At 38.0% G+C, this 27,242-nt stretch overlaps 1 protein-coding gene across 1 annotated transcript in view; it reads left to right on the top strand.

Annotated features, from left to right (window-relative positions):
• The window catches only part of slc35f1 (solute carrier family 35 member F1), a 142,775-nt gene that overhangs the window by 90,633 nt on the left and 24,900 nt on the right, over nucleotides 1–27,242 (top strand). Inside the window, exons 4-6 of the mRNA XM_017692524.2 lie at nucleotides 16,536–16,695; nucleotides 17,735–17,891; nucleotides 22,669–22,721. Of these exons, the coding sequence (XP_017548013.1) occupies nucleotides 16,536–16,695; nucleotides 17,735–17,891; nucleotides 22,669–22,721 (370 nt within the window). The remainder of the gene's footprint in view (nucleotides 1–16,535; nucleotides 16,696–17,734; nucleotides 17,892–22,668; nucleotides 22,722–27,242) is intronic.

A 27,242-nucleotide genomic window follows, 5' to 3' on the forward strand; every position in this document is an offset into this window, starting at 1 on the left:
TTCTACTGTCCTACACAAACATAAAATCAGGAAAAATGGCAATTACTTTATGATGGATGTTATATTAGGCTCTAAAAATGTTAAAACTTAAATGTATAACTGTACAAACAAAAAATTATAATTATAGTTCATTGTGAAATTTAAAAAGCTGCAGTCATGCTGTAGTTTTTCTCTTGAAATTTAGAAACATCCCAGTTCTAAAGGACACATTTACCAAAAGGGGCACTAATTACAGACAGTCTGGAGCTCATCCCAGCGCTTATTGGGTGGAAGGCAGAAAACACTCTGGACAAGGTAGACACAAAGACATACACATTTACACATACACTCACACCTAGGGACAATTCAGTGTCTCCAGTTGAAACCTATGCGTACACAGGGAGCACTTGCAAACTCTAAACAGAAAGGACCCCAGTCACCTGGCCGGGGAATTGAACCCAGGCCCTTCTTGCTGTGAGGGCACACACTACATACACATGCCTGTGTTTTATTATATGCCTATATTTTAATATTTTATATTATTCTTCCTTGTCTTTTATAAGTTCTGTGTGTGTGTGTGTGTGTGAGAAAGAGAGAGAGACCAATAATGAATTGATTTGATTAAATGTCTGTGACAAATTCTCTCTTTTATCTCTCAGCAACAACATTGACAGGCATGTTAGCAACCAAAACGAGACCAGCTTTCCTCAGGCATTATATAAAACAGTCAGTACTTGCTATCAGCCTTAGTGAAGCAGAATAAGTGCTTCATTATAATCTTCTCCTCCCGGTGGTTTGTACTTTGAAAACACAACTCTATAAATGCTTATGCAATGAGGCAAAAGCATAAATGAGTAGCTCCACCCCTTTTGTGTTATCACAGTCGCTAAAGAGACATTTCCCATTAATAAACTGTGACAGCCACTTTTTAATGACAAAACAATGTTTGCAATCCTGCAAATGTTAGTAAATCTTCCACTTTGCCATAAATGCAGCATTAGACTGTGTGTGAGTATATTTCACTGAAGATCAAGAGTCATGATCTGACCGTTAGCGGCTGTAATTAGGTATGTTAAGATTGTTTACTAATTACAGTTCTCCTGGCTGGGGCCCATTGTGCTTGTCGGTTAATCTTCATTAAAATGTTGTTAGTGCAGAAACAACCTCATTCACAGCATTACTAACGGACCGTGATTAGTGGCCAGAGGAGGTCTTAATGATTATTAGAGAGTCCTATAGAGAGAATGATTGATTTTCTGGTTTTAAATCACTCATCTCTGCTCTCTTAGCTCCATGTTTTAGGATTCAAGTGGTGATCAAATATCAGGCAGAAGATAATGTAGGTTGAGAATAATGTAGGTTGAGAAAGTCAGCATTACGCAAGTCTTGTCATTATCAGGCAAGTACACAGACGGGAAACAGATATTCAGACTTTTGTTTTTGTCATTTAGTATATTTCCACATTAAATTTACACATATAATGTCTTAAGAATTTTTCATAAATGTGAGCAAAAAGTATATATTTGTAACCATAAACAAAGATATGTTTAAATAATGTAACTGATCGGGGGGGGGGGGGGGGGTATTCAGACGCTATATTAAAATGTACATGTATGTAAAAGTTAAAAAAAGTTAATGAAAGTCTGCATATAATGCTGCAGAAATAAAATGTTCTCATGTCGATGGCACTATAAAAGATGTAGCTATTAGTTTGAGAGATTTTGCACAACAAGTAGTAATCGTGAAGGTCAAGGAGCTTCCTAAAGTTCTCAGGGACAACATTATTAAAGCACACCTGAATGGAAAACACTGCAGAGCAATAACTTAGCAAAGATTTTAAACATCTTTGTCAGTACAATTAGGTCGATAATATACAAATGGAAAGTTCCTGGAACCGCAACTCATCATCTTCGGACAGGTGCGCCATGCATGGTTTCTCTTAGATCAGGGTCGGCAACCCAAATGTTAAGAAGAGCCATTTTGTCCTTTCAACAAAAATCAAACCAAATTGGGAGCCACAACATTTTATGTCCATTTTGCCTTCTTGGTTTTTTAAAATGATGTATAAAAGTCCTATTCTTGGTTGTATTGCCCACCTTCCGTCATTTATGGCCATTTGAGTGAATGGTCCCAGATGCTGGAACGATGATGCGAGCTCCCCATGGCCTATCAGAAATCTGAAAGCGGAGCTGATGGTAGCTAATAGCCATTCTTTTGGGTGTGTTTGTGTGTGGGGAGAGCAGTATAACCTACTTGTGTCAGTGTGTCAGCTCACATGACAGAAATGCATGCTGGTCTTCTCTAATGCCCTACAGAGCCCCAGAGACAGCAGCCAAGAACTGACAGCCACTCAGGGTTCCAAGCAGCTGTTTCCATAATGAGGAATGTAATTTACACTCCATGCAATATAGCTCCATGTTGTGTTAACTGACAAAGTTTTGCCTGAGCTATAGCAAAGGGCCACCATTACTCAGTGACAGCCCAAGGTGATATTGATTGTTTCCTGTTGGTCTCTCAGAGAGGCTTTACTGTGCCTCTGCTGGCCTGTCTTCTCTTGGTCCACTACTTCAGAGATGCATTCGTACAATGGAGTAGGGGAGCTCATTATATAAGTTAGCATATAAATAATGAAGAAGGCTGAAAATGCGTGAATTGAGACGCGTCATGGGTATTACAAAAGTGATAAAAGTTTGAGCTTTACATGCAGTAACAGCTGTAGAGGACAGCACTAGCTAATGTTTGTTTATTTGAACGTGTGTCTGTTGGCACACAAAGGTCTCCTATATGTTTAGTAACTTTTGCAGTTGAAGCCCACCTTTATGTCAGACCATCAGTCTCACAGAAGCTTAGCTAATTTAGCTAATTCTTTACTCTTCTAGGGGAGAAGAAAGTCACCAAGCACTGTATGACCACTAATGCACAAAGTGTTGAATGCTCTTTTTAGAATGATCACTTTGTGTAGAGCTTGATAGGTAGGTTGCTAAGCTAATGTTATTAGAATGCATGCTGGACTTTGTTACTAAAAAAACAGTTGAAGATAAAAAAAACACCTTTACAGCATTTAAAAAGCAGAATTGTACACTCTGAAAAACAATCTTTCAATTTAGTCTAACAAGATACATTTTCACCAGGTACTTTTTTAAAGATCCAGATCAGCTCTTCTTTTACAAACTCTCCCTGAATGGAGCTTGTAATATTCAATGAACAGAGCCACAGCGCAGCAGAAGGAGGAGCATACAGCAAGCCTTTTATAAAACAAACAGGTGAAAACTCACATCTCACCCAGCTTAGAGAAGGAAAAAAGTCTCATAAATACTTGCTTGCAGTCACTAACGTTTTGTGTCTGTGAATTAAAAGGCGCAAAAATATACCAAACTTATGCTCACGATAGAACCTGGTTTTGTTACCAGGCAGCTGAGCAGACTGCTAATGAGCTAACAGGCCAAATTATGACTGTAAACTGGGAACAGACAGAGTTAAAAAAAAGTTGCCTAAATGTTTGTTACAAGCTTTGTTTGTCCAAAGTTTGCGTGAGTCAAGCCATGTAGTGTTGAATTCAGTGGGGAAAAAACTGTTAGCTTGATTTCATCATATAATGGAAAATCCCATACAAGAGATATTAGCGTTATCGTCATGTCATTTGATAAACATAGGCTATTAATAAAGGTTTCCACACTGTTATATAATGGCTGGTGTGGAATGTACATCATCAGTGTATGACGCAGTGCAGGATATGCCATGTTTATGTCTGTACAGTAGAGGTAGTAGTAGAATTTTCCGTGCTGTATTTTATGTAGGAGCAGCTTCACAGTCCTTGGTAGCGGTCTCGGTGTTCTATGGTAGGGCTTTCAACTTCAGTCCTGACTGCTAATAGTCCTGTATGATGGTGATAAACAGTAAGCATCATGATGGACCGTTTTTATTTTTGATGATTATTTTATTGTAAATATTGCACACATATACTGCTTCCAAAGACAGTCATAATATATCTTTATATTAAAACACTGAAATATATATTTTAATGCAATATCATGATAATCTCATAAATGAATGTAAAAGGTTAGGTAATTATCATGATACATTTTTTTATACTGACATATACATTGAGATTATATTTATGTAGTTAGAGAACAGAAGTTCATCCTAGGTTAGCAGTTGCAGTGATTTTTTGCCTTGTCCTGAACATCATGCCAGTAGAAGCACACAAAACGCTCCCAGAGGGTTTTCATTCAAGAAAACACAGCATTCCGCTTTGCAAGCCATGTTGTGTCGCTTCCAGTAGGGTTAAAAGTTGTGCAGTTTAAAGCTAAACGTGCAGAGAATCTAAATGAAGAAGTGGAACACAACCACTAAAACAACATGGTAGTAAGTTCAGTTTTTAAGAGGGCTGTTGCCACCCAGGGCCCCACTTAGACACATCACCAGCTCTGGCACCACTGGCATGGCTATCATGACTTCAGTTTAAGCATTGCTGATAATACGGCAAATCAAGCGTCACGCAACTTATGTCTGTAGTAGAGAAAGTGTATTTAATCTATGTACTTTTTGACTGTTTTGGAGGTCCCTCAGTTATTCTGCTATGCATTTTTTCTTTAATAATGCTAAAGGAACATTTGTCCTTAAATACTATGTCTATATTACAAAACCGGAAGTAAGCTGTATTTTCATCTTTCTAGATGAGCAAACACATAAAGATTTATAAAAGTGTGTTGAATTCCTTTTCTCCCATTTTTTGCTCTAAAGAATGCTGCAGTTATGCTGTCGTTTATCTCAGCACTGTCATTTTTGTAGAAAGATATGTACTGTTTTTACAGTGGGGGACTTTTACCCCCATTGCTCACTAACAGCTCACCATTTTACACAGAGCCAACAGTGTCCTTGTAAATCTGAAATTATTTGATCATATTATTTCAAAATATCAATTCTGAATGGCCACTAATGGGCCTGCACATTTAATTTTAGCCATTCTTTTAATCTTAAAGCAGCCGCAGCTAATTGGTTAATCAACCAGTCTAAGCTTTTTAGGAAATTGCACAAGAACATGACGGGCCATTGTTCCTGCTATAATGGAGTTTTTTGTCAGGCATGATAAAATATGATTTCCAGTACAGTGAATAGCCCTAATGTTGAATAAATGAAATTAAGATAAGAATGCATCTCAGAATTGTCGTCAGAATGACTCACACTCACACTCTGGTTCACGTCGCAAGCGAGTTGTAAGCAGGAAAAGGTGTGAGATGGTATATTTTCAGCTCACAATTAGTCAAGAATACTCCTGCCTTCCTGTGGTAACAAGGCAGCTCGTTTGATGAGGTCTGACTGTTTGCTAGTTATCTGACAGAGGGAACAGATCAATGTGCACTCCCACTCTGCAGAAATCTTACAGTTTTGCTCCTTTTTCTCTTGGTAAAGGAAAGTTTTCCGGCTTCCCGAACTTGCCGCTGTCTTTGCTGATCCCCCTGAGGTTCGAGAGAATAAGCACAACACATTGTAATGATTTTATACAAACTCTAACAAGGTTAGACAACGGCTCATTAATATTAATATTCAGGCATGAGCAGCCACACGCAGGAGCCGCACCGTGAAAGATTTGCCTATTAAGGTGAGATGATTAGTTGTTATGGGTGGTCATGGAGGTTGGCATCGGTCCAGAATGCAGATGTGATAGGCTATTATGACTGAGCATCGCACTCACTCTCTCTGACTCCCTGTCTATCTGTCTCTGTCTGTCTGTCCTTTATGCTGCATGCATTTAGATGTAACCTAAAACATATGATGAAACCTGGAATGGAAGCAGTGTGAGATTCAGAATGTGAACGAGATGAGACTGGGCCAGTCACTAAATTGTCTGTGAGCCAGTGGTACCCATACAATTTTCATTCATTTTCTGGTATTTGTAAGACTAGAACAAAAATGTTGCCGTAATTATTATTTTCTCATTGTCCACTGCAGTACCCGCAAAGGTACTCTCTCTGTTCGGCTGCCCTTTGACAATAATAAAAACAGTCTGCAGTAAAGTAGCACAGTTCCTGTCTCAGTAACCCTGGTATGTTTGATGTTTCCTGGCTGGTTTGTCGTAAATATTCCTCTTTCTCTCAGCACTGTCTGACACTGAGGTTTTTGAATAGTACTTCAGCTTTTATTCATGTCAGACATAAATTGGATTATATAAAAGGACACAGTCTGGTAAAGCTGAAGTATGGTTTACACTTTATTACTCATGTAAAAGTGTAAAAGTGCACGCCCCATATGTATTTAGAGTAAAGAAGTCAAAGTATTTATTTAAAAAGCATTTCTAATTCTATTTTTGAAGCAAAGTGTTCTTTATTAAATGTGCACAACCATGACATTAAGCATAAATAATGGTTTATGCTAGACCTGCATGCATCAGCAAAATCATACAAGTGACAGATTTGAATATCAATTTTGCATTGTTTTTTGTTTGTTTTGTTTTTAAGCATACACCAATAATTGTTTTTGAACCAACCACGTCAGGTGAGGCCATGGATTTGCGCCTTTCTGCTTGCCACTGTTGCCTTAAAATAAATGCTGCTTCTCTTTCCATCATTTTCCCATGCTCTGGGTAGCTGTAGAAGCAGCCAATCACAGGTGACCTGTGGAAACATTCAGATATCATGCAGATATTTTGCAGTGGATCATCCGCAGGTCCCACTTCTGTCATGCTTTACAAGTCAAGCCAAGTGAAAGTTTATTTATATACTGTATGTTATTTATTTATAACAGGTGTTGTTACAAAGCAGCATTAAAGAAAAATCTGTCTCTGAGCCCCCATGAGCAAGCCAATTGGACTACCAAACAGTTTGTTGCTTATTGTGGTGCCTGAATAAAAGTTACTTAATAAAAATATTTAGAGTAAAAATAAATTTTAGAGTAAAAAGCAGTGAGTAGAATGTACAGATATTTCTTGTGAAATGTGGTGAGTAAAAGTAAATCATATTAAGTGACAGAAATATCAAGTAAAATACAGATGTTTAAATGTTTTACCTATGTACAGTGAAAAGTACTTCCCATTCCTGCCAGTGAGTCAGGAATTGAGACTTTATTTTGTTGCTCTACGGATCTGTTATTATTTCTATCCAGTATGTAGACAGATCTAAATGTTATAAACGAGTCAGCAAAATTTAAGTTGAACATTTATATGCAATCATAGTAATTTCAAAACAATAAAAAGTTACAATATGGTAGGAATGAGCAGAAAATATACTAGTTATTTATTTTAAATGATTTCTTGTCACAAAATAACTGTGAACAGTTGTTTGATCGGTCACTGCTTTATGAATATGTGGCATTCTGGATGTTAATTTCATTTTAGTGTTCATTCTCAATGCTATACAGCTTTCTCAATTATTATTAAATCACCTATAGCTCTGTTAATCCTCCAAAATTACATTTTTACAGCTTACAACTGTTTGAAATCTATAGAATATTACCATCATTTCAGAACACTTTTTATATGTCTGCAACACAGTTGTGTTTATTAACGTTATATGACTTTAAAAGTCTGGATTTCTGTATTATCTGACCTATTTATAAGTCATAAATGATTTTAAACTTTCAGCTTTCTTATCCAAGAAGTTTTTTTTGTATGTGTGTGCCAGATAAAGAGACAGTTTATCCATTCTTCATGGCAGGATTTTGATCTAGTGTAATATGATCCGATCAAAAGACATTTCAGAGGATAAAAAGTTGAAGGTGGAAAGTTATAAAACTGGGAAGAGTTGCAAAAGAATTTCAAAGTAAGTTTGTACCGCCGTCAGGCCACATTAAGACAGGCTTTTTACAAATCAAAGAAATGCCTAATGTTGCTACTGTTCCTAGGAGTGGATGTCCTACAAATAAGAGTGCAAGAACATACTGTGAAATGCTTAAACAAGAACCCTGAGGTAACAGATATGGATCTGCTTGGTGATCCATGAGGTGTTCATGGGTGGTTACCACAGAGGAAACCACTGCTCTCCAAAACTGTTTGCTGGATGTTCCATAACATTACTGGGAAGATGTTCTGTGGATAAATTAAACAAAAGTTGAGCTTTTGGAAAACGTATAGTGTCATATTTGGAGAAGACAAGACAATGTGTGCTAACGGCAAATCCTCATCTAAACTGTGAAGCATGGTGGAGGTAGTGTCATTTGCTGCTTTGCTGCCTCAGGGCCTAAACAGCTTGTAACTGCTGATGAGGGTTCCAGCTGTATTGAGTACTTCTACAGAAAATTGGTACCAAGTCTTCGTACTTGTGATCTAGATACAAAGATACAAATATGACAGTAATCCAAAACATGGGAGATAATCAACAACAGAGCAAATCAAATTGAAAAATGGAAGAAAGAAGCCCAGTGAAACCATGGGTTACATTGATTTTACCACAGTTAAAGAATGTTGTTAGCCACAGCACAACAACAACAAAATACTATGTACTAAAACACATCAGTGATTAACAAATGATTTACAGCAAAACTTAAACCTCTATAATACAGTGTTCAATGTTTGCTAATTGATATAGTAAAATTGGCTGACACCTTTGTCCCATGCATGGCAGAACAAATTAACAATCATAAATTGTCAATGATAAATTTAATACTTAATTGCAAATCCTTCTCAGTAAATGACTGATCCCCTAGATATCACAAGATGCTGGGGTTCTTCCCTGGTGATGCTCTGCCAGCCCTTTAGTGCAGCTGTCTTCAGTTCCTGTTTATTCTTGGAGAACCTTTCCTTTTTTGCTTTCAGCAAGTGGAAAGCATGCTCAATTGGATGGACGTCAGGTGACTTAATTAGCCATTGCAGAACATTCCACTTCTTTGCTTTAAAAAGTCTCAGGTTGCTTTCACTGTGCTCTTCGGTTCATTGTCAATCTGTGAAATGCTGTTCAATAAGTTTTTAATAATTTGACTGAATCTAAGCAGATAATATAGCTTTGCACACTTCAAAATTCATTCAGTCACATCATCAATAAATAAGTGAACCAATTCCATTGGCAGCCGTTCATGCTTATGCCATAAAACTACCTCCACCATGCTTGACAGCTGAGGTGATGTGCTTGTAATCTTGTAATTCTGGTACATTCACTGGCTGTGACAGCTCTTTGGACTTCATATTGAGAGTTAACAGCAACAGTTCCAAATGTATCCACATGCTTACTTATAAATGAAATAATGAGGGAGTAACTCACAGCTGAGCAGCTATTCGTCTAATTATTTTTGAGACTCATGTTGGGCCAGTTGGGACAGGGCTATGTATGAATATGCTTGTAATTCCTACATCCAATTTGGCTGTGAATGCTCAGCACTTTGAGCTCATATTCTTTATTTATTTCAATATGCTGGAATAAACAGCTAAAAAAAAAAACTTGACTACTGGATATTTCAGGCCCTGCTCTTAGGCATTGTTTTATTTATTACTGTCTTAGATAAGATCACATTTCAAGGGTCGTTCCCACCGAAATCCAGATAACTACAAAAGATACACAAATTTTTTCTCCCAAGAATTTATACACAGTCCTACTGTTTAGACATTCAACAAAGGACGGCAACGAGGCCTCTCAGAGTGCTCTGTCTTGGATGTACGACAGGCCATTTAGCTGTCTTACAGGTTAATTTATTTGCGCATAGACCATCTAGAACTCGTCCCTGGAGGTGCTTCTTTAAAGCCGTCACTGAGTGCCACTGGCTCTTCCTAGAATGGAGGGCTGATGGGTCCTCTGCGTCCATAAACCTCCCCCTCATACACCTCCCTCTCTTCTCCAACAACCAATGCAGTAAACTCTGTTGATATTAAGAGATGCTTTGCCCAAAGACTTCGAAAGAAGCAGATGTAAGAAAAGTTAAATGCTTAGATAGATAGATAGATAGATAGATAGATAGATAGATAGATAGATAGATAGATAGATAGATAGATAGATAGATAGATAGATAGATAGATGAATTGTTGCTGGATTTATTTCATAAATTAACCAAATGATGTTTGTGTAAGAGGTGATCAATATCCCAGTATAGTAATTTAGCATACACAAAATGATTTATTTTGTAATGGTCAGGTAATATTAAAAGCTTGAATTCGTTCATATACACCTGAGGTCATCAATGACGTGTCACTTAGATCTAAATGCTTTGATCTTATAAAACAGTACAACAAATAAACTAAATAAAATATACTACCTTTTAAAAGTTGAATCACAATTTATAAGTTTGGATTCAAAATATTTTGAAATAATGCACATTTGATTGTGGATAAATATATAAGATGATTCTAATATGTAATCTAAATATATAAATATATTAAGATATTTCATTACGTCCAAAATGATAAAAGACACTGAAAGGCATGAGAAACATACATAAAGTCAAAAATGAAGTTAATAAAATGAATATTCAGAATTACTGAATAACAAAGTAATAATTTAATCTCCAGGTGGTTAACTTAAAAAAAGAAAATTATAAAATAGATAATTACAGCAGGAACCTGGTTTCCTTCAGTAGTTTTACAGAATTCTTGAAATATTGAAATAAAACAGAAAAAACTTTTTGTTAGTTTATAATTCTTAAATTTCAGTGTATATAAAGTGTATATAAAATACATTGTATATAAAATGCATGAAATATTTACAAGTATGTGTTATTTATATATTATATATATTTTGAAGATTATTGTAGTTATTAGGTTTTATTCATAGATTTAGATCAAGGCTGACACTGGGTCAGAGCAGTCTCATTAAGCATTCCTGCTTCAGCTGATCATCTAATAAACAGCTTTCATGAGTTCATGACTTGAAATCAGAGTGTTGGAATAGAGAAAATGCAAATCTCCAAAGAGCTGTGATGCAGAAAGAACCTGGTTTGACACCTCTAGTGTTGATACACATGTGTGATACACACATGATACACTTATTTTCTATTCAAAGAAAAATCTGCTGTGATCTTCATGCTTGCATTTGAATATATTTTACGTGTATTTGTTATTATAAGTACAACCCCAATTCCAGTGAAGTTGGGACGTTGTGTAAAACATAAATAAAAACAGAATACGATGGTTTGCAAATCTTGTTCAATTGAATACACTAAAAGACGAGATATTTAATGTTCAAACAGATAACCTTTATTGTTTTTTGCAAATATTCACTCATTTTTTTTGTGATCAATTTTTTATTGAAAGCATATAGGTATACATTCTATGTACCTCTTGTATACATACATACATACATACACGCACATACACACGTATGTATGTTATTGTTTCTTAACAAAAAACCATACACATAATGTATAACTGAGAATTTCTTTAACCATTTAAAACCCTCCCCCTGGCGACTCCGATGACACATCCCCCCCCCCAATTCAAATTACCCAGGATCTCTCTCTATATATCAGTTAAGATATACATGCACATCTCTGTGTGTGTACACAAACACACATTCAAACATGTTACAAACATATCATAGAGAAACAAACAAATCAAAACATCTTCTCTCAACAGACAAACAAAAATATAAGTAAATAAGATCAATCACACTGCACTCTCTCTTTAGCTACACTGTATGCCATATCCCAAGCCCTCAATGTTTTAGGGCTAGCTGCATGCATTTGAGCAACAGATCTTTCCATACGAATGATATCAAGAAAGGAATTAGCCCACCTTCGCCACTCTAAAGAATGTGGTGGCTTCCACCTCGAGGCCAACATTTTCTTGGCAGCAGTGAGCCCAGCCCATAGAATACGTTTTTGCTGTAAAGACATGTCTAGGGACGAGTCGTCATTAAGCAAAAGTAACACTGGAGAATGTGGGATTGTGCTTTCAAGAATGTCGCATAAGGTAGAAGATACCTGTTTCCAAAAAATGCTTACATCAGGGCAGTCCCAATATACATGTATAAATGTCCCTGAAACGTTAAGTGTGCATAGATCGCAATTAGGAGATGTGATAATCTTCATAGAGTGGCGTCTTCTAGGTGTTAAATACATCCTGTGAACAAATTTGTAATGTATTAATTGATGGTCAGGGTTTTTGGATGTTTTACATATATTTTCCCACACTGTGCTCCAACAAATCTCGTCAGTTTCAACTGACAAATCTCTCTGCCATGTGGCCTCTACTGGAAGGGAATATTCACTCATTTTGAATTTGACGCCTGCAACACGTTCCAAAGAAGTTGGGACAGGGGCATGTTTACTACTGTGTTACATCACCTTTCCTTTTAACAACACTCAATAAGCATTTGGGAACTGAGGACACTAATTGTTGAAGCTTTGTAGGTGGAATTGTTTGTTGTAAACAATAAATTTTATCCATTTGAACATTAAATATCTTGTCTTTGTAGTTTATTCAATTGAATATAGGTTGAAAAGGATTTGCAAATCATCGTATTCTGTTTTTATTTATGTTTTACACAACGTCCCAACTTCATTGGAATTGGGGTTGTATGTTGGCATTGTGTGTTCAAATATACCAGTTCAGCCTGTGTTGATCTCACAGATACAGCGTCCTCCACAAATACTAGAAACAAGCAAAGCCTACTTAACACATCTTATGCTGCTACGATGTCAAGCTTGTAACAATAAAAGGATGCTTTTTTGGCATTTAAGCATGAAATGGTTCTATGTAGAACTCATGGTTCTAAATAGAGCCTCTTCTTGTATTGATGATGATGAAGTGTGTACTTCAGTTAGATTTCATTCATAGGAATTTCTAGGGGTGCCAACAGTTATGGCATGAAAAGGATTTCATGAGATGGTTTAGCTTATTTCTTTTCATCATTGTACATCAAATAAAGGTTGGATTTTTGTTACTATTTTAAATGCAAAATCTAAACAATATGTGAGAGAATGTTTTTCACAGGTAGTTTTGCTCATGTTTACCAGGTGTGCCAATATTTGTGGAGGACGCCGAGCAGATGCTGGCTGTCACTTTTGCAGTCTCTATAAAGATGAATAAAAGCATTAAGATAATCAGCACTGCTTTTTAGGGAGATCTCACAGAAATTAAACGCTACTTTAATGGATAAAACCTCAGAGTTGATTATTTGCAATGGATAAAATATTTCTTGATTTCAGCTACAGCATTTAGGCAGAAGCAGGTCATTCTGATTGCAGTATTCATCCTGAACTGAATCTGGTTCATGATCATGCAGAGAAAATGCACTCTGCTAGCGCTGTTTTACTTTTATGTCTGTGGGAAGTGGCCACAGACTGGTCAGAAAAGCACTGCTACTGATGTTTGTAATTTCATCAGAGCACAATGGGCCTCATTCACCAGCGTCTTCCGCACTTTTTCTTGAATGTGTTATTGAGAAAGGTTCTACGAAAAAGTCAACATCAGATTTATGACGTGCTCTTAAATCACGGAATTGTTCACACCTTTGTGCTCTTGAGTGTGTGTAGATTCTGTTCTTACCTAAGAACAATTCCTGAATAAGAAAGCATTGGAGAATGCCAGAATCTTTGTGAAAACTATATAAGTGGATTTCCAATCCTACACTTTTTATTTATTTTATCATTTCCCCTGACTTATTACATGTGTGTGCCTTTATGTAGCAAAAACCGTGATAATTCATTTTTATGTGACTTTTTTCTAACTGCTCTTTAGGCCTCATTCACCAACCATCCTTAAGAAGAAATTTCTTATTAAAACTCACTTATGCAGTTCTCACAAATATACTGACATTCACTAATGTTTACTTATTTGGCATTTGTTCTGGGATAAGAACTGAATCTACACACACTCAAGAGCACAAAGGTGTGAACAATTCTGTAGTTATAAACACATCATGAATCTGATGTAGACTTTTTCTAAGAGCCTTTCTCAAGATCAAATATAAGAAAAGGCGTAGGAAGATTTTGGTGTATGAGGCCCATTATCTCGTTATCTTCTGTTAATCTCTTTCATTTATCTCAGGGCTATCAGCCTGTTTTTGTCACTGATCTCTGTTCGGATTGGCTGTCCTGCATTGTGCCTGCAGTATGGACTGACACACTTCTTACACTTTCAGTGTGAGTGGGTGGATCTAAACTACAGTGGGCTGAATTGTTGTGTAAATGTGTAAATATGTGTTAATGTGTTGATTTTTGTAACAATACTAAAAGAGGAAACTCTAAACAGGCTGTTTTTGTTTTTTTGTGGTCTTGTTTGAACTGAGTAGTGTTTTTTTTACATTTAATCAGTGTTGGCGTACTGTATAGAACACCTTTATATCCATCGAGTGAGAAAAACTCAGCTTCAGTTATATGGGTCCTATGGGAAATATGATGGTGAGTGATGGAAAGCCTGTAGATTTTGATAAAAAAAACATGAGCCAACCCTCCCCCAAACCCCCCAACACTATCCCCTGAACTCTTTACCTTTTTATTTAGGCCCTGTATCAATACAGCTTTCACTTTTTCTATTTATTACTGTCATTATTTAAACATATGTTTGCCAGTTTTTTATTTGTGTTGTCAGCTGATACAGACATTGATCACTGAACTCAGTGTATTCAGTTGTCCCAAACATTGTGCTGTGTTGTATGAGAGTGTAGCTCACATTAAAGCAATTTGTAAAGTCAGGCACATTTATTATGATATTTATATAGATATTTATAAGATATTTATAGCACACTTGACAAAATACACATTGTTCATCTACATTTGACTTCACTATGTATTAAATGTAACGCTTCATTCAGAGATCATTTCTGTTGCATATGTAAATCATTTAGATGCTGCCTCATTTGACTTAGAATCTATTTTTCATGTGAGCATGCAAAATCAGTACTCTGTTGTTTAACATGAGGCGGATGTATTGGTCAATAATGCAAATACAATTTTGAAATAAGTTATTTTAAAATAACGAGTATGTTATCTTGATATCTCAAGATTACAAAGTTGTTAACCTGAGAAAATTAGTTCATTATCATGTGGTCTCAACAGAACAACTTTCCCACCTTAAATTACATTTATATTAATTAAAAGTTGCGATCGTGAAATAATGAGTAATTTATCTTGTTATTTCATGAGGACAAAAGCTGTTATCTTGAGAGAAATAAGTTAAATATCGTGTTATTTCAAGATAACAAAGTTGTTATCTTTGGATAGCAAGTCAATTATCTTGTGATCTCAAGATAACAACTTTGTTATCTTAAAATAAGTTGGCATCTTAAAATAATAAGTTATCTTGTTATCTTGAGATAAAGTTGTTATCTCAAGATAATGAGTTAATTTTCTTGATTTTCTCAAGATAAGTTTTGTTATCTCAACATTACAAGATAAGTTACCCATTATTTCAGAATACAACCTTATCTTGAGATAACGAGTTAATTATCGTGTGACCTCAAGATAACTTTGTAATTATAACTACCTCATGGCCTCTCTGGACTTCCATAATTTTGAGAATGTGAAAACTTGTTTTGCAAAAACAACAAAGCCTTTTTCAGCCAGGCAGTTCAAATCCGATTTTTCAGCTTGTCTGATTTGAGCATTATAAGATTTGGACGTAAAGCCTGTCTCTGATTATTTTTGCCAAGACTGTCTGTTTAACCTACACTAATGTCATGCTCTGTTTTTGTTGAACAGATAAAAGGTGAAATGCTGTTGTGAATTATAGCATGATCGTTGTGTTAGCTAATTATTCTCATTCGATTTGTTAAGGTTTACTTATACTTAGTCGACATATACACATGTACTTTGTTACTGTGAGCACATGCTACAGATTTGGTCACTTGTAACTTAAAATCTGAACAGCTGGCTTAAAAAGATACTAGAAAGTTATTTGATTTGCCCTGCAATGTGAACAAAGTCTTTATATAAATATAGATTTATTTTCTGATTTTCTGTTGTGTTGTTATTCACTGTGCAGCAGTATTAATGCTGAAGGGTTCTTGTAAGTCAATTGTGTTTTCTTCTCATGGTTTGAACCATAATAACAACAATCTTTACAACACCCCAAAGTAGGATTTGTCCTTCCTTAGACTCTAGGAACACTGATGTGTACTGTAATGGGTGGTGGGGTGGAGGGTGGGGGGGGTTGGGGTGTAAGAGCTGTGTGTGTGAACTTCTGTTTAGACTAGGTGTTAGTGGCAGAGATGGACAGCCCTGTCTTTGGAATAAAAACCCTTGTCTCCTGAGTCTCTTCCATGGCAAGATCAAAGATTTACATCAGCACAGCCTTTTTCAACTTTTCAGATACAAAATGGTGAAATGACTAATATTGAAAGAGGAAATGAGCTGAAATCATTTTACTTCCTACTAAATTATAATTGTAAATTTAAAAAAAATGTTTACAACTGTGATTTACCCATATTTGTATATTTGGGTGAGAGATTTATCCCTGACAGAGCAGCCATAGAGATAAACATGTCCATCTTAAAAGTAGTGGTAGAGTTTTGACTTGCATTTGTGGATGCAGTGACCAACTGTGTTCACAGACAGTGGTTTTTGAAAGTGGCTTGTGGTCTGGTTTCAGCATCAGGAACGAATAAGTGATATATCTCTCCACAGAAGATTTTGCTTTAGCATTGGAGTTCATTGCTAGTGATGTGTAGCTAATGTGCATTGTCTTGGTATGTCCTCAGCTCCTGGACTGCTTCGTCATCCCAGTCGTTCTGCTGCTGTCCTGGTTCTTCCTGCTGGTGAGGTATAAGGTGGTGCACTTTGTGGGCGTGGGCGTGTGCCTGCTGGGCATGGGCTGCATGGTGGGAGCCGACGTGCTGGTGGGACGACAACAGGGGCTTGGTAAGGGAATCCAACTGCACAAAAACGTATGCAGAACTCCCAGGTGTGGTGTGGCATTTCATATCCAGCCGTGTTCATGCTTCACTGAGATTTCGTGTGGAAAGTTTCAATCTCTGCTTGTTATTAAATATGAATGATGGCTGAGGTTTGTCTATAGAATATCTCACCCAGCTTCCCCAAGGCCTGGGTCTTATGAAAAGCACATGAAGGCGTTGGCCAGAGTCCTCTGGGTTTAGGTTTTGTGAAAGAATTTACCCACAAGGGTCTTGTTCTTTAACAATACATTGCCCGTTAGCTGTTATTTCATCAGTCCCCTATTTTGCACAACAAACGCAGTTAATGTCATGCGCTGAAAGGGAAGGTTAGGATGTATTTTGGTGAGCATCTCATTTATTCTAGATCATTTCAGTGAAAACACACAGTTTTACAGTGCAGCTCATTTTTGTAAACATTCTATACTTCTCCAAATGAAAGATTCCAGTGAGACCAGTGCTGATGAAGAGCCAATAGCAGTGTAGTATGGCATATATTTGTGTGCATCAGTAACCAAATACAGTGCCTTGCAACAGCTCTCAACACCCTTGAAAGTAATGAACAGTTCCTGGATTACAAATGATACAATATTTTCCAATATATATTTTTATTGACAACTCCAATGCTCTAATACTGAATTTCTACTGTCAAAATAAGTTATCTGCAGATATTATAAAGAAAAGGAAAAACTGAAATATGCTTTTTCCATAAGTATTGAAATTCCTGTGTTCTGTAAATGTACACAGAAGAAAAAAGAACACAGTTGCACCTTAAGCCCTATTTGAATTGGATTAGTTTACCAAGGGAGTTCTTGTAATGTAATTTTATGCAAATCTCATGAAGTATTTATGTTCTGAATTTATCATATTGGAAAGAAATTAAATATGGTATGTGCAAAATGTAATTTGACCAGGGGAGACCAAAGTCTGCATTAGATTGTCTAGGAATGTATTTCACATGAATTCTCCCAACGGTATTAACCTTTTGTTTATCTCCTCCCCTCCAGGAGACCATAAGCTGCTGGGGGACCTGCTGGTTCTGGCCGGCGCCACGCTGTATGGCATCTCTAACGTGTGTGAGGAGTTCATTGTGAAGAACCTGAGCCGTGTAGAGTTCCTGGGCATGATGGGCCTCTTCGGCTCCTTCTTCAGTGGCATCCAGCTGTGAGTGTCACTCTGCAATGTCCACTCTGTCCTGAGCACTGCAGAATAAATACAGGAATTACTGTTTGCACACTAAGATTCAGCTGATTCTGCTGGCATAATAAAAGGGTGATTGTGAGGGTTTCTTACAAGAAGCTTGGACGACTCAAGGTTCTGGTCCATAACTCAGCTTTATTAGACTTAAAAAACAGTGTACAGAAAGGAGAAAACGCAGTTCTCAGGCTAACTCATGGCCCCTACTGTTAACTGGCTCTATCACTGTATAGCTCTGCTACAGCAACCGTAGCCCTCACAGTCCCTAGCCCCACCCTTCAGAATAAGCTCATTGAGTAAATGCAGAAGAGCTAGCATCTTCTGAACAGGATACCCTATTATTTTTAAAGGAAACAGATCACAGGTGTGCTCTGACATGACAGTATATTACAGTTCAAAAGTTTGGAATCACTATTTCTAAAAATATTAAATAATAGAGTAATGTGTACCTTTGCTAAAGCACTATATTGGAAGGTACTTTACTTGAGTATTGTTGAATGAATGAATGAATGAATGAATGAATACTTCTGCATTTACTCATAACATCTCCAGGAGTGAACCACACTTTTCAAAGTACTTTGTTCAGACATTCACTTTCTACTGTTTTTTACTTGAGTTTATAATTGTTTAAAATTGTAATTGGCTGATACTGTCATGTTGTAACTATGCTGGTGCACGTTAGGCCTGCAGTTCAGCTCTTGAAGTCCTAAGCCACAGGAGAGGTCCCTTAGCCCTAACTAATATTAAGGGTTTCCCTTTGATAAACAGATAATTACAGCATTATTGGCAAATTAATAACTTGCTGTTTTTCCAGGAAACTATAAAAATTTAACTAAAAACCCTTTGGTGTCTAATTTGTAATACAATCGTTTTTCCAAAAAAGTTATGATACTGTCCAAAATATAAATAAAAACAATGCAGTGATGTGCAAATCATTTAAAGCCTATATTTAATTGAAAACAGTACAAAGACAACATATAGAAATTTTCTGAAAAACATTTGCCCATTTTGAATTTGAAAGTTTGGTGGCAACAAAAGGTTGGTAAAGTTCTAGTGCTAAAAAAACCTGGTGGAACATCTCGTTGCTAAATCAGTTAATTGGCAACAGGTCAGTAACATGATTGGGTATTTAAAAAAGCATCCCAGAGGGTGACTCCTTCAGAAGTAAAGTTGGTGAGGGACACTGCTTTAAAAACAAACACAATACAGTCTGTTGTCAAAATCACTGCTTGGACTCAGGAACACTTTGCATAGCCATTGTCTGTGAACACAGTTCGTCGCTGTATCCAAACAAGCAAGTTAACAGTGTACGTCACAAAGAAGAAACCATATATTAACAGGATCCAGAAACACCACCTCCTTCTCTGGGCCCCAGCTCATTTAAGATGGACTGAGGTGAAGTGGAAAAGTAGTTTGTAGTTATTTAATATTAGAAATGAAAGATTAAATTTAGAATTTTTTTTTTAAATCATGGATATCACATCCTCCAGGCTAAAGAGGAGAGGGACCATGCGGCTTGTTATGAGCACAGTTCAAAAGCCGACATCCATGATGGTATGGGGATGCATTAGTGCACATGGCATGCGTGACTTGCTCATCTGTGAAGGCTCCGTTAATGCTGACTGATATATGCAGATTTTGGAGCAATATGTGCTGCCATCCAGATTACTTTTTTTTTCAGGAAAGGCTTTGTTTATTTCATTGAGTCAGTGCGATCCATATTCTGCACATATTACAACAGCATGGCTCTGTAGTAAAATAATTTAGGTGAGAAACTTGCCTGCCTGCAGTCCAGACCTGTCACCCATTGAAAACATTTGGTGCATTATGAAATGAAAAATACGACAAAACTACAGCAGTTGGTCTCATCAGTTTACAAACACTTAGGAATGTTGTTAAAAGAATAGGTGACGCAACACAGTGGCCCCCCCTTCCAGCTTTTTTTAAACATGTTGCTGGTATCATATTTAACATGGGCATTTATTTTTCAAAAACAATACAATTTCTCAATTTCAACATTTGATATGTTTTTTTATATATAATATATATTTGTAATATTATTCATGTAGGGTTTAAATGATTTGCACGTCATTTAAACCCTATATTAATTGAATTGCATTGAATTGCATTCTGTTTTTATTATTATGTTGCACAGTGTCACTACGGGGTTGTACGTCAGTCTCTGTGTAAGTGTGTAAACCAGTGTTAAAAATGACAGGTGATGCCAAATGGCATGGCAATGTGTCATTTCACTTACATAGAGCCTGATAATGTGCAGTATGTTCCTCAGTGGCGTTCAGATGTATAAACTCTAGTGACTGCTCCAAACAAGCTGCAAGCCCTTGTCGGCATGAGGTCACATGAACTCCGCCTAATGATTTCCTTCTCAGCTGTGTCTGCACTACAGTGTGCTTTTCCTCCTGAATGCTTCTGTTTCTGCTGAAGCCAGCTGGCCTTTGCTAGAACTAGCTGGAAACATCTCGTAAACCCGAGCCAACTGGAAATGTGTTCTTCCCCAGTCGTTCTATCCATACGCCAGCATGGGCCATTTGGATCCCTCACTTCCCCCGAACAAGCTCCCAGCAGCCTCCAGCTGGAGCTGAGACCCCCCGGTCGCTCTCCTTCTCCATGCCAGCCCACTGAAGCACTCACAACACACAAACATCTATATCCTGCTATATTTACACTCCAGCCTGGCTGTTTTCTCAAGCCAGCCGCTTACATCTCTGCCGTAATTACACTGAAATGTAGTCAGATGTGAGAGGCTGCACTATCAGTATAGTAATCATTATAGAGCACAGAGCCTTCTCAAATAAATGTAGTTATTTATTATGCCTAAAATAAAAGCACACAGGCTGACATGGGATCTATATCAATTTAGATTTTAATCATGTACCTGTTTTTAAATTTTACCTAGTTTAGAAAAAGGGTTATTCAGCTTTAAAACAGATGTACCTGTACTATTCCTGGCCAGTATTTTCACGAGTTGTATTGAAGGACTAATAGTTGGCCAGAATACTTCTCATAAAGTAAGTAAAAAGACTATTAGTCAGTGGTATATGTAAATATATAAATAATGACCTCTGTTCTGGTTTGGATGACTGTCCTGTATTGTGCCTCATGTAAAAACGCAGTCCAGGCTGAAACACTACTTATAACTTCAGTTTGAATAGGGGGAGTTAAACTGCTGTAGTCTAAATAGGCAGACTTATGGACATGTCTTTTTGTTTTTATGTTAATTGGACAATGTAACACCATGGGTAAACCCCATACAGGAAAGCCTAATATGAGATGCAGCAAGCACATTACTGCCAGAGGATTGTAGAGTATGAGAATGAATGCAAACGTGTTCAAAAAGATACGCAAGAAGGACTGTAAATGTAAGAAAGAGAACTGTGCATTTAATCTGGTAAAGAGGTAACCAGATGATGTAGATGGTGAATAGTGAGAGTAATATGTGTGGATTGCTTTGTATTTGTTATTAGTACTCTACAGAAGAGTTTTGAATGTATTTATGTGTTTGAATGTCTGTTTAGATGTTCAAAAAACTAACACAACTTACCATGGTAACATCACACTAACAGTGAAACATAGTGTGATGGTGTGGGGATGATTTGCTGCTTCAAGGCAACTTGGCATAACTGACAGAACAATGATTTTTGCTCTTTACCAGAAAATCCTGCAGGAGAATGTCCAGTCATCAGTCTGTGACATTGAAGCTCAAGCACAGTTGGGTTATGCAGCAAGACAATAATCCAAAGGTCAAAAGCAAGTCGGCCTCTGAATGGCTTAAAAGACACAAAATGAAGGTTTTTGAGTGGTCTAGTCAAAGTCCTGACTTGAACCTCATTGAGATGCTGTTGCAGAAACCTAAATGGGTAGTTCATGCTCAAAAGCCCTCAAGTGCCTCTGAATTAAAGCAGTTCTGCAAAGAAGAGTGGGCTACAGGTCACAGCAATGTGACAGACTGATCTCCAGTTTTAGAAGGTGTTTGGTTGCAGTTGTCGCCAAGTTTAGGGGGCAGTTACTTTTTCACAAGGCTGATATAAACCTTTCCTTCAATAAATAGGATGATAATTTCAGCAGTGCTTGTTAACGCTGTGTGTTTTATGTTAAAGGTTCACACTTCGATTTTTGCATATTTTCATATGAATCCTAATTTGTGTTCACACAGCCCCGAAAAAATCAAATTTCAACAAAAAGATCTGATTTGTGCCTCTTCAGCACTGTAATGTGAATGTAGTCAGTGAAAGTCCTTCTCCCTGTTTGCCTCCTGGATGAAGGTGCTGAATGCAGTTAAACACCATCTCTCTCTCTGCTGCTCTACCCGACACCGCTGGCTGATCACTCCGTAACCTTGGCAACAGGGCTGCAGCCCGGTGATCCCTCTCCAGAGAGGCCCTGATGCCTGTGTGGATTGTTTCTCGTGCCAGTGCAATCGTATGTGGGTGTGCTATGGTTGATTGTTAGCGTGCCATGAAGACGCTCTGCAGCGGGATGAATGGAGTCAATAGAAATCCCTCTGAAATGTTCGGGGTGGGCGGCTGGATTGACCGCTCTGTGCTCTGACAGCAAGGATTTGTCACCCTGCACTTCGTAACAATGATTGCCCGCCTGTCAGAGTGAAGCATGTGGCCGGGGCCTCTGAGCCCACACTGTTTTTTTTTACAACTGCTCAGACTTTCCTCTCTGCTCTGCTGAGTTTACCTGTGGCTAACGTGAATTGTATTTTTTTCTATTTCAGAGCCATAATGGAGCACAAGGAGCTGCTGAAAGTGCAGTGGGACTGGCAGATAGGTAAGCCATCGTTTTGAAAGGCCACTGGGTATTTGTTGTATTATAATGTATTGTAATACCGCACTGGTTTGAATGAACTGTGTAATTTGTGTTTTCATCATATGTTTTGTGGGGTCAGGCAAACACGGGCCCTTGTCTTGCACTAACAGTTGGGACAGCCATTTAGGACAAGACTCACCTTTTCATGTGCTCCACTGTACCACACTAAGTGTTTACATACACTTTTGTAATCAGATCAGAAAGGTCCATGTCTACATGAGTCAGGCAATAATCATATTTCTTCTTTAAAACTGGCCAGGTAACTCACAGAAGACATGATGTTACATAAAACTCAAACTTCATTCTGTATTTTCTTGAAAACTTTGCACCTCTTTACCTAAAAATATGAACTTACATCATCTAGAAGATGAAGAATATTTAAATTCTCAATTCCTTTATGCATATGATCTCAGAAATCAGAGTAGGTTGTTTATATGACCATTTGAGTAATCAAATAACTACAGAAATCTTATAGTGAGCTCGTTGTTACTTCTGTGGGTGTAAAGTCACAATGACCCAGAGCCTGTAGCCAACAAGTCACTTAGTGCCATTAACATGCTTTACTCATTTATTTTTTTGATAAACACGGACTTGATTCAGTACTGATTCTTCCTATACACAAACTACATAGGTTGGGTAACGCCCCTACCCACCGAGGGGGCTTCCCATGGTAAGTATGACATAATACATTTTATCATTGTTTCTTCCTTTAGGCCTATTATACATTTCTTAAGAATGAAGAGAACCCCAGTGGTCCTAAGCAGTTTATGATGTTCAGACAGTGTGCCTGGGCCCATGTAACACCAGTAGCTATATTGTTTTTCTGCCATCCATATGGATGTAATAGTGGCAGATGTTACTGGATGGCTTCCAAGCACCATTAGCCATAAGGGGATAAAAAGCAGTTGCTCAACAATTGTTGTATTGCTCATACAAGTCATCATTATGGTCTCTCACCTCATTAACGTGTGAGCAAGTGATCAAAATGCTTGAAATCTTTCTGTCGCTTGCTTGATGCTGCTGGAGTTCACAAGAGGACTATTCTATCTTATATTCTACCATAACAAGTCTAAAATGGCTATGAGATGAGGACTTTGAGAAATGCCTATGTAGTACATTACACAGGTAATGAAATGATGAACTCTACACCCTAAATGATACAAATTATGCTGAATTTAAAGCCACTTATGCTTCAGTCTTGTGTGACCTGAACACGTTTGCAAGACGTACAGCTGTTTACTCTTTGCATTTCCATCTGTCTCGATGGCTTCTCCAATAATATGACCACATATGATTGTCAGTCTCTTGCTATGTTTGCTATGAGCGAACGACTCCTTGTTCGTGTGTATGTATAAGCGGTTAAAACCATTTTGTTCACAAGAGTTACTAACACAACTTATTATGGACAGAGGACAAAGAAAGAAGCTTCACCGTTGTTGGAGGCACGTCTAGATGTTTTAGTGTTCACACTACTGATGTTATGCGGTCATAAAGTGGATTGAATATATCAGACCCATTTCACATCTCCACTTGGTGCTGTCCACTTACGATCAGATCACACTGAATGCATGTTTATGCCAAGGGCCTTAGTTTGTTCTGCTGTGTTCTTGCAAATAGATGAGATGAAAGTGAAGTTCTTCCTGATCTTGACTCTTGGCTTCAACTGGGGCTGCCACAGGAGACAAGAGTGCTGTGAGAGGCAGGGCTAAATAAAAACTGGTGTTTTTAGTTCTGTACGTGTAGGAGGGTGAGGTGTTGCAGAAGGGGATTGATTCCTTTTCTTGTCTACTCCCCCTCAACACTGTACACACATACAACACGTCTCCTCCCTGCTGTGTGAGATATTTTTCTCCCTGCAGTAAACACATGATAGCGATCATGTGGTGCTCCGTACCTGGGCAGTTGAACCAGACTGAGAGCACAATAGAATCATTAAGTTCTTAGTATAAGAAACTGGACCAAACAAAGGCATTTTCGTATAGTCGTTTATAGATTTTAGAGTGATGACACTGCATGCACACCCAGAGAAGACGGACAAACGTGACATTATACCCAATGTCAAATAAACTTACATGGAGAAAAGAACGACAAATGTACAACCCCAATTCCAGTGAAGTTGGGATGTTGTGTAAAACATAAATAAAAACAGAATACGATGATTTGCAAATCCTTTTCAACCTATATTCAATTCAATACACTACAATGACAAGATATTTAATGTTCAAATGGCTAAACTTTATTTTTTTCTGCCAATATTCACTCATTTTGAATTTGATGCCTACAACACTTTCCAAAGAAGTTGGGACAGGGGCAACAAAAGACTGGGAAAGTTGAGGAATGCTCAAAAAACACCTGTTTGGAACATTCCACAGATGAACAGGTTAATTGGAAACAGGTGAGTGTCATGATTGGGTATAAAGAGAGCATTCCTGAAAGGCTCAGTCATTCACAAGCAAGGACGGGGCGAGGTTCACCATTTTGTGAACAACTTCGTGAGTAAATAGTCCAACAGTTTAAGAACAAAGTTTCTCAACATGCAATTGCAAGGAATTTAGGGATTTCATCATCTAGAGTCCAAAATATCATCAAAAGATTCAGAGAATCTGGAGAAATCTCTGCAAGTAAGCGGCAAGGCAGAAAACCAACATTGAATGCCTGTGACCTTCGATCCCTCAGGCGGTACTGCAAGTTCAAAAGCCAGCATCTCTGATGGTATGGGGGGTGTGTTAGTGCCCATGGCATGGGTAACTTGCACATCTGTGAAGGCACCATTAATGCTGAAAGGTACATACAGGTTTTGGAGCAACATATGCTGCCATCCAAGCAACGTCTTTTTCAGGGACGTCCTGCTTATTTCAGCAAGACAATGCCAAGCCACATTCTGCACGTGTTACAACAGCATGGCTTTGTAGTGAAAGAGTGCGGGTACTAGACTGGCCTGCCTGCAGTCCAGACCTGTCTCCCATTGAAAATGTGTGGCACATTATGAAGCGCAAAATATGACAACAGAGACCCCAGACTGTTGAGCAACTGAAGTTGTACATCAAGCAAGAATGGGAAAGAATTCCACCTACAAAGCTTCAACAATTGGTGTCCTCAGTTCCCAAATGCTTATTGAGTGTTGTTAAAAGGAAAGGTGATGTAACAAAGTGGTAAACATGCCCCTGTCCCAACTTCTTTGTAACGTGTTGCAGGCATCAAATTCAAAATGAGCGAATATTTGCAAAAAACCTTAAAGTTTATCAATTTGAAAATTAAATATCTTGTCTTTGTAGTGTATTCAATTGAATATAGGTTGAAAAGGATTTGCAAATCATCATATTCTGTTTTTATTTATGTTTTACACAACGTCCCAACTTCATTGGAATTGGGGTTGTAATTCAGCTGGCTCTGTGGTTGAATGTAGGAAAATTGTGGCTGCTGTAAAATGAACTTCAATGCCATTACAGGTCAAGTGTGAAATACACATACACACACGTAATCTAAACCGCTGGGTCATGGGGGTGCTGGAGCCTATCTTAGCGGCCATTAAGCGGAAAGCAGGAAATACCCTGGACAGGTCAGCCACAGGGCAGACATATACACTGCTCAAAAAAATAAAGGGAACACTTAAACAACACAATATAACTCCAAGTAAATCAAACTTCTATGAAATCAAACTGTCCACTTAGGAAGCAACACTGATTGACAATCAATTTCACAGCTGTTGTGCAAATGGAACAGACAACAGGTGGAAATTATTGGCGATTAGTGGTTCTGCAGGTGGGGACCACAGACCACTTCTCAGTACCTATGCTTTCTGGCGGAGGTTTTGGTCACTTTTGAATGTTGCTGGTGCTTTCACACTCGTGGTAGCATGAGACGGACTCCACAACCCACACAAGTGGCTCAGGTAGTGCAGCTCATCCAGGATGGCACATCAATGCGAGCTGTGGCAAGAAGGTTTGCTGTGTCTGTCAGCGTAGTGTCCAGAGGCTGGAGGCGCTACCAGGAGACAGGCCAGTACACCAGGAGACGTGGAGGAGGCCGTAGGAGGGCAACAACCCAGCAGCAGGACCACTACCTCCACCTTTGTGCAAGGAGGAACAGGAGGAGCACTGCCAGAGCCCTGCAAAATGACCTCCAGCAGGCCACAAATGTGCATGTGTCTGCACAAACGGTTAGAAACCGACTCCATGAGGATGGTATGAGGGCCTGACGTCCACAGATGGGGGTTGTGCTCACAGCCCAACACCGTGCAGGATGCTTCCAACAAACAAACAGACAGAATGACTTCAATTACAATAGGATATCATTTGTTCCTTACAAAAGGGCAAATGGTTGCTTTGGGTAGACAACTTTACGTTTTAGAACTGTGAAAGAAGAATGGAGCGTTTTAGCTCCTTATTCAGGAGCTGAAACCTCATTAGCTTGGATGTACTAAACCCAGTTTGAGCTGCTTTTGTAGATGCCATCACTACATATGATGAAGCAGGAGACAAA

The sequence above is a fragment of the Pygocentrus nattereri genome, chromosome 4, assembly GCF_015220715.1.
Source record: "Pygocentrus nattereri isolate fPygNat1 chromosome 4, fPygNat1.pri, whole genome shotgun sequence".
Classification (NCBI taxonomy): Eukaryota; Metazoa; Chordata; class Actinopteri; order Characiformes; family Serrasalmidae; genus Pygocentrus; species Pygocentrus nattereri.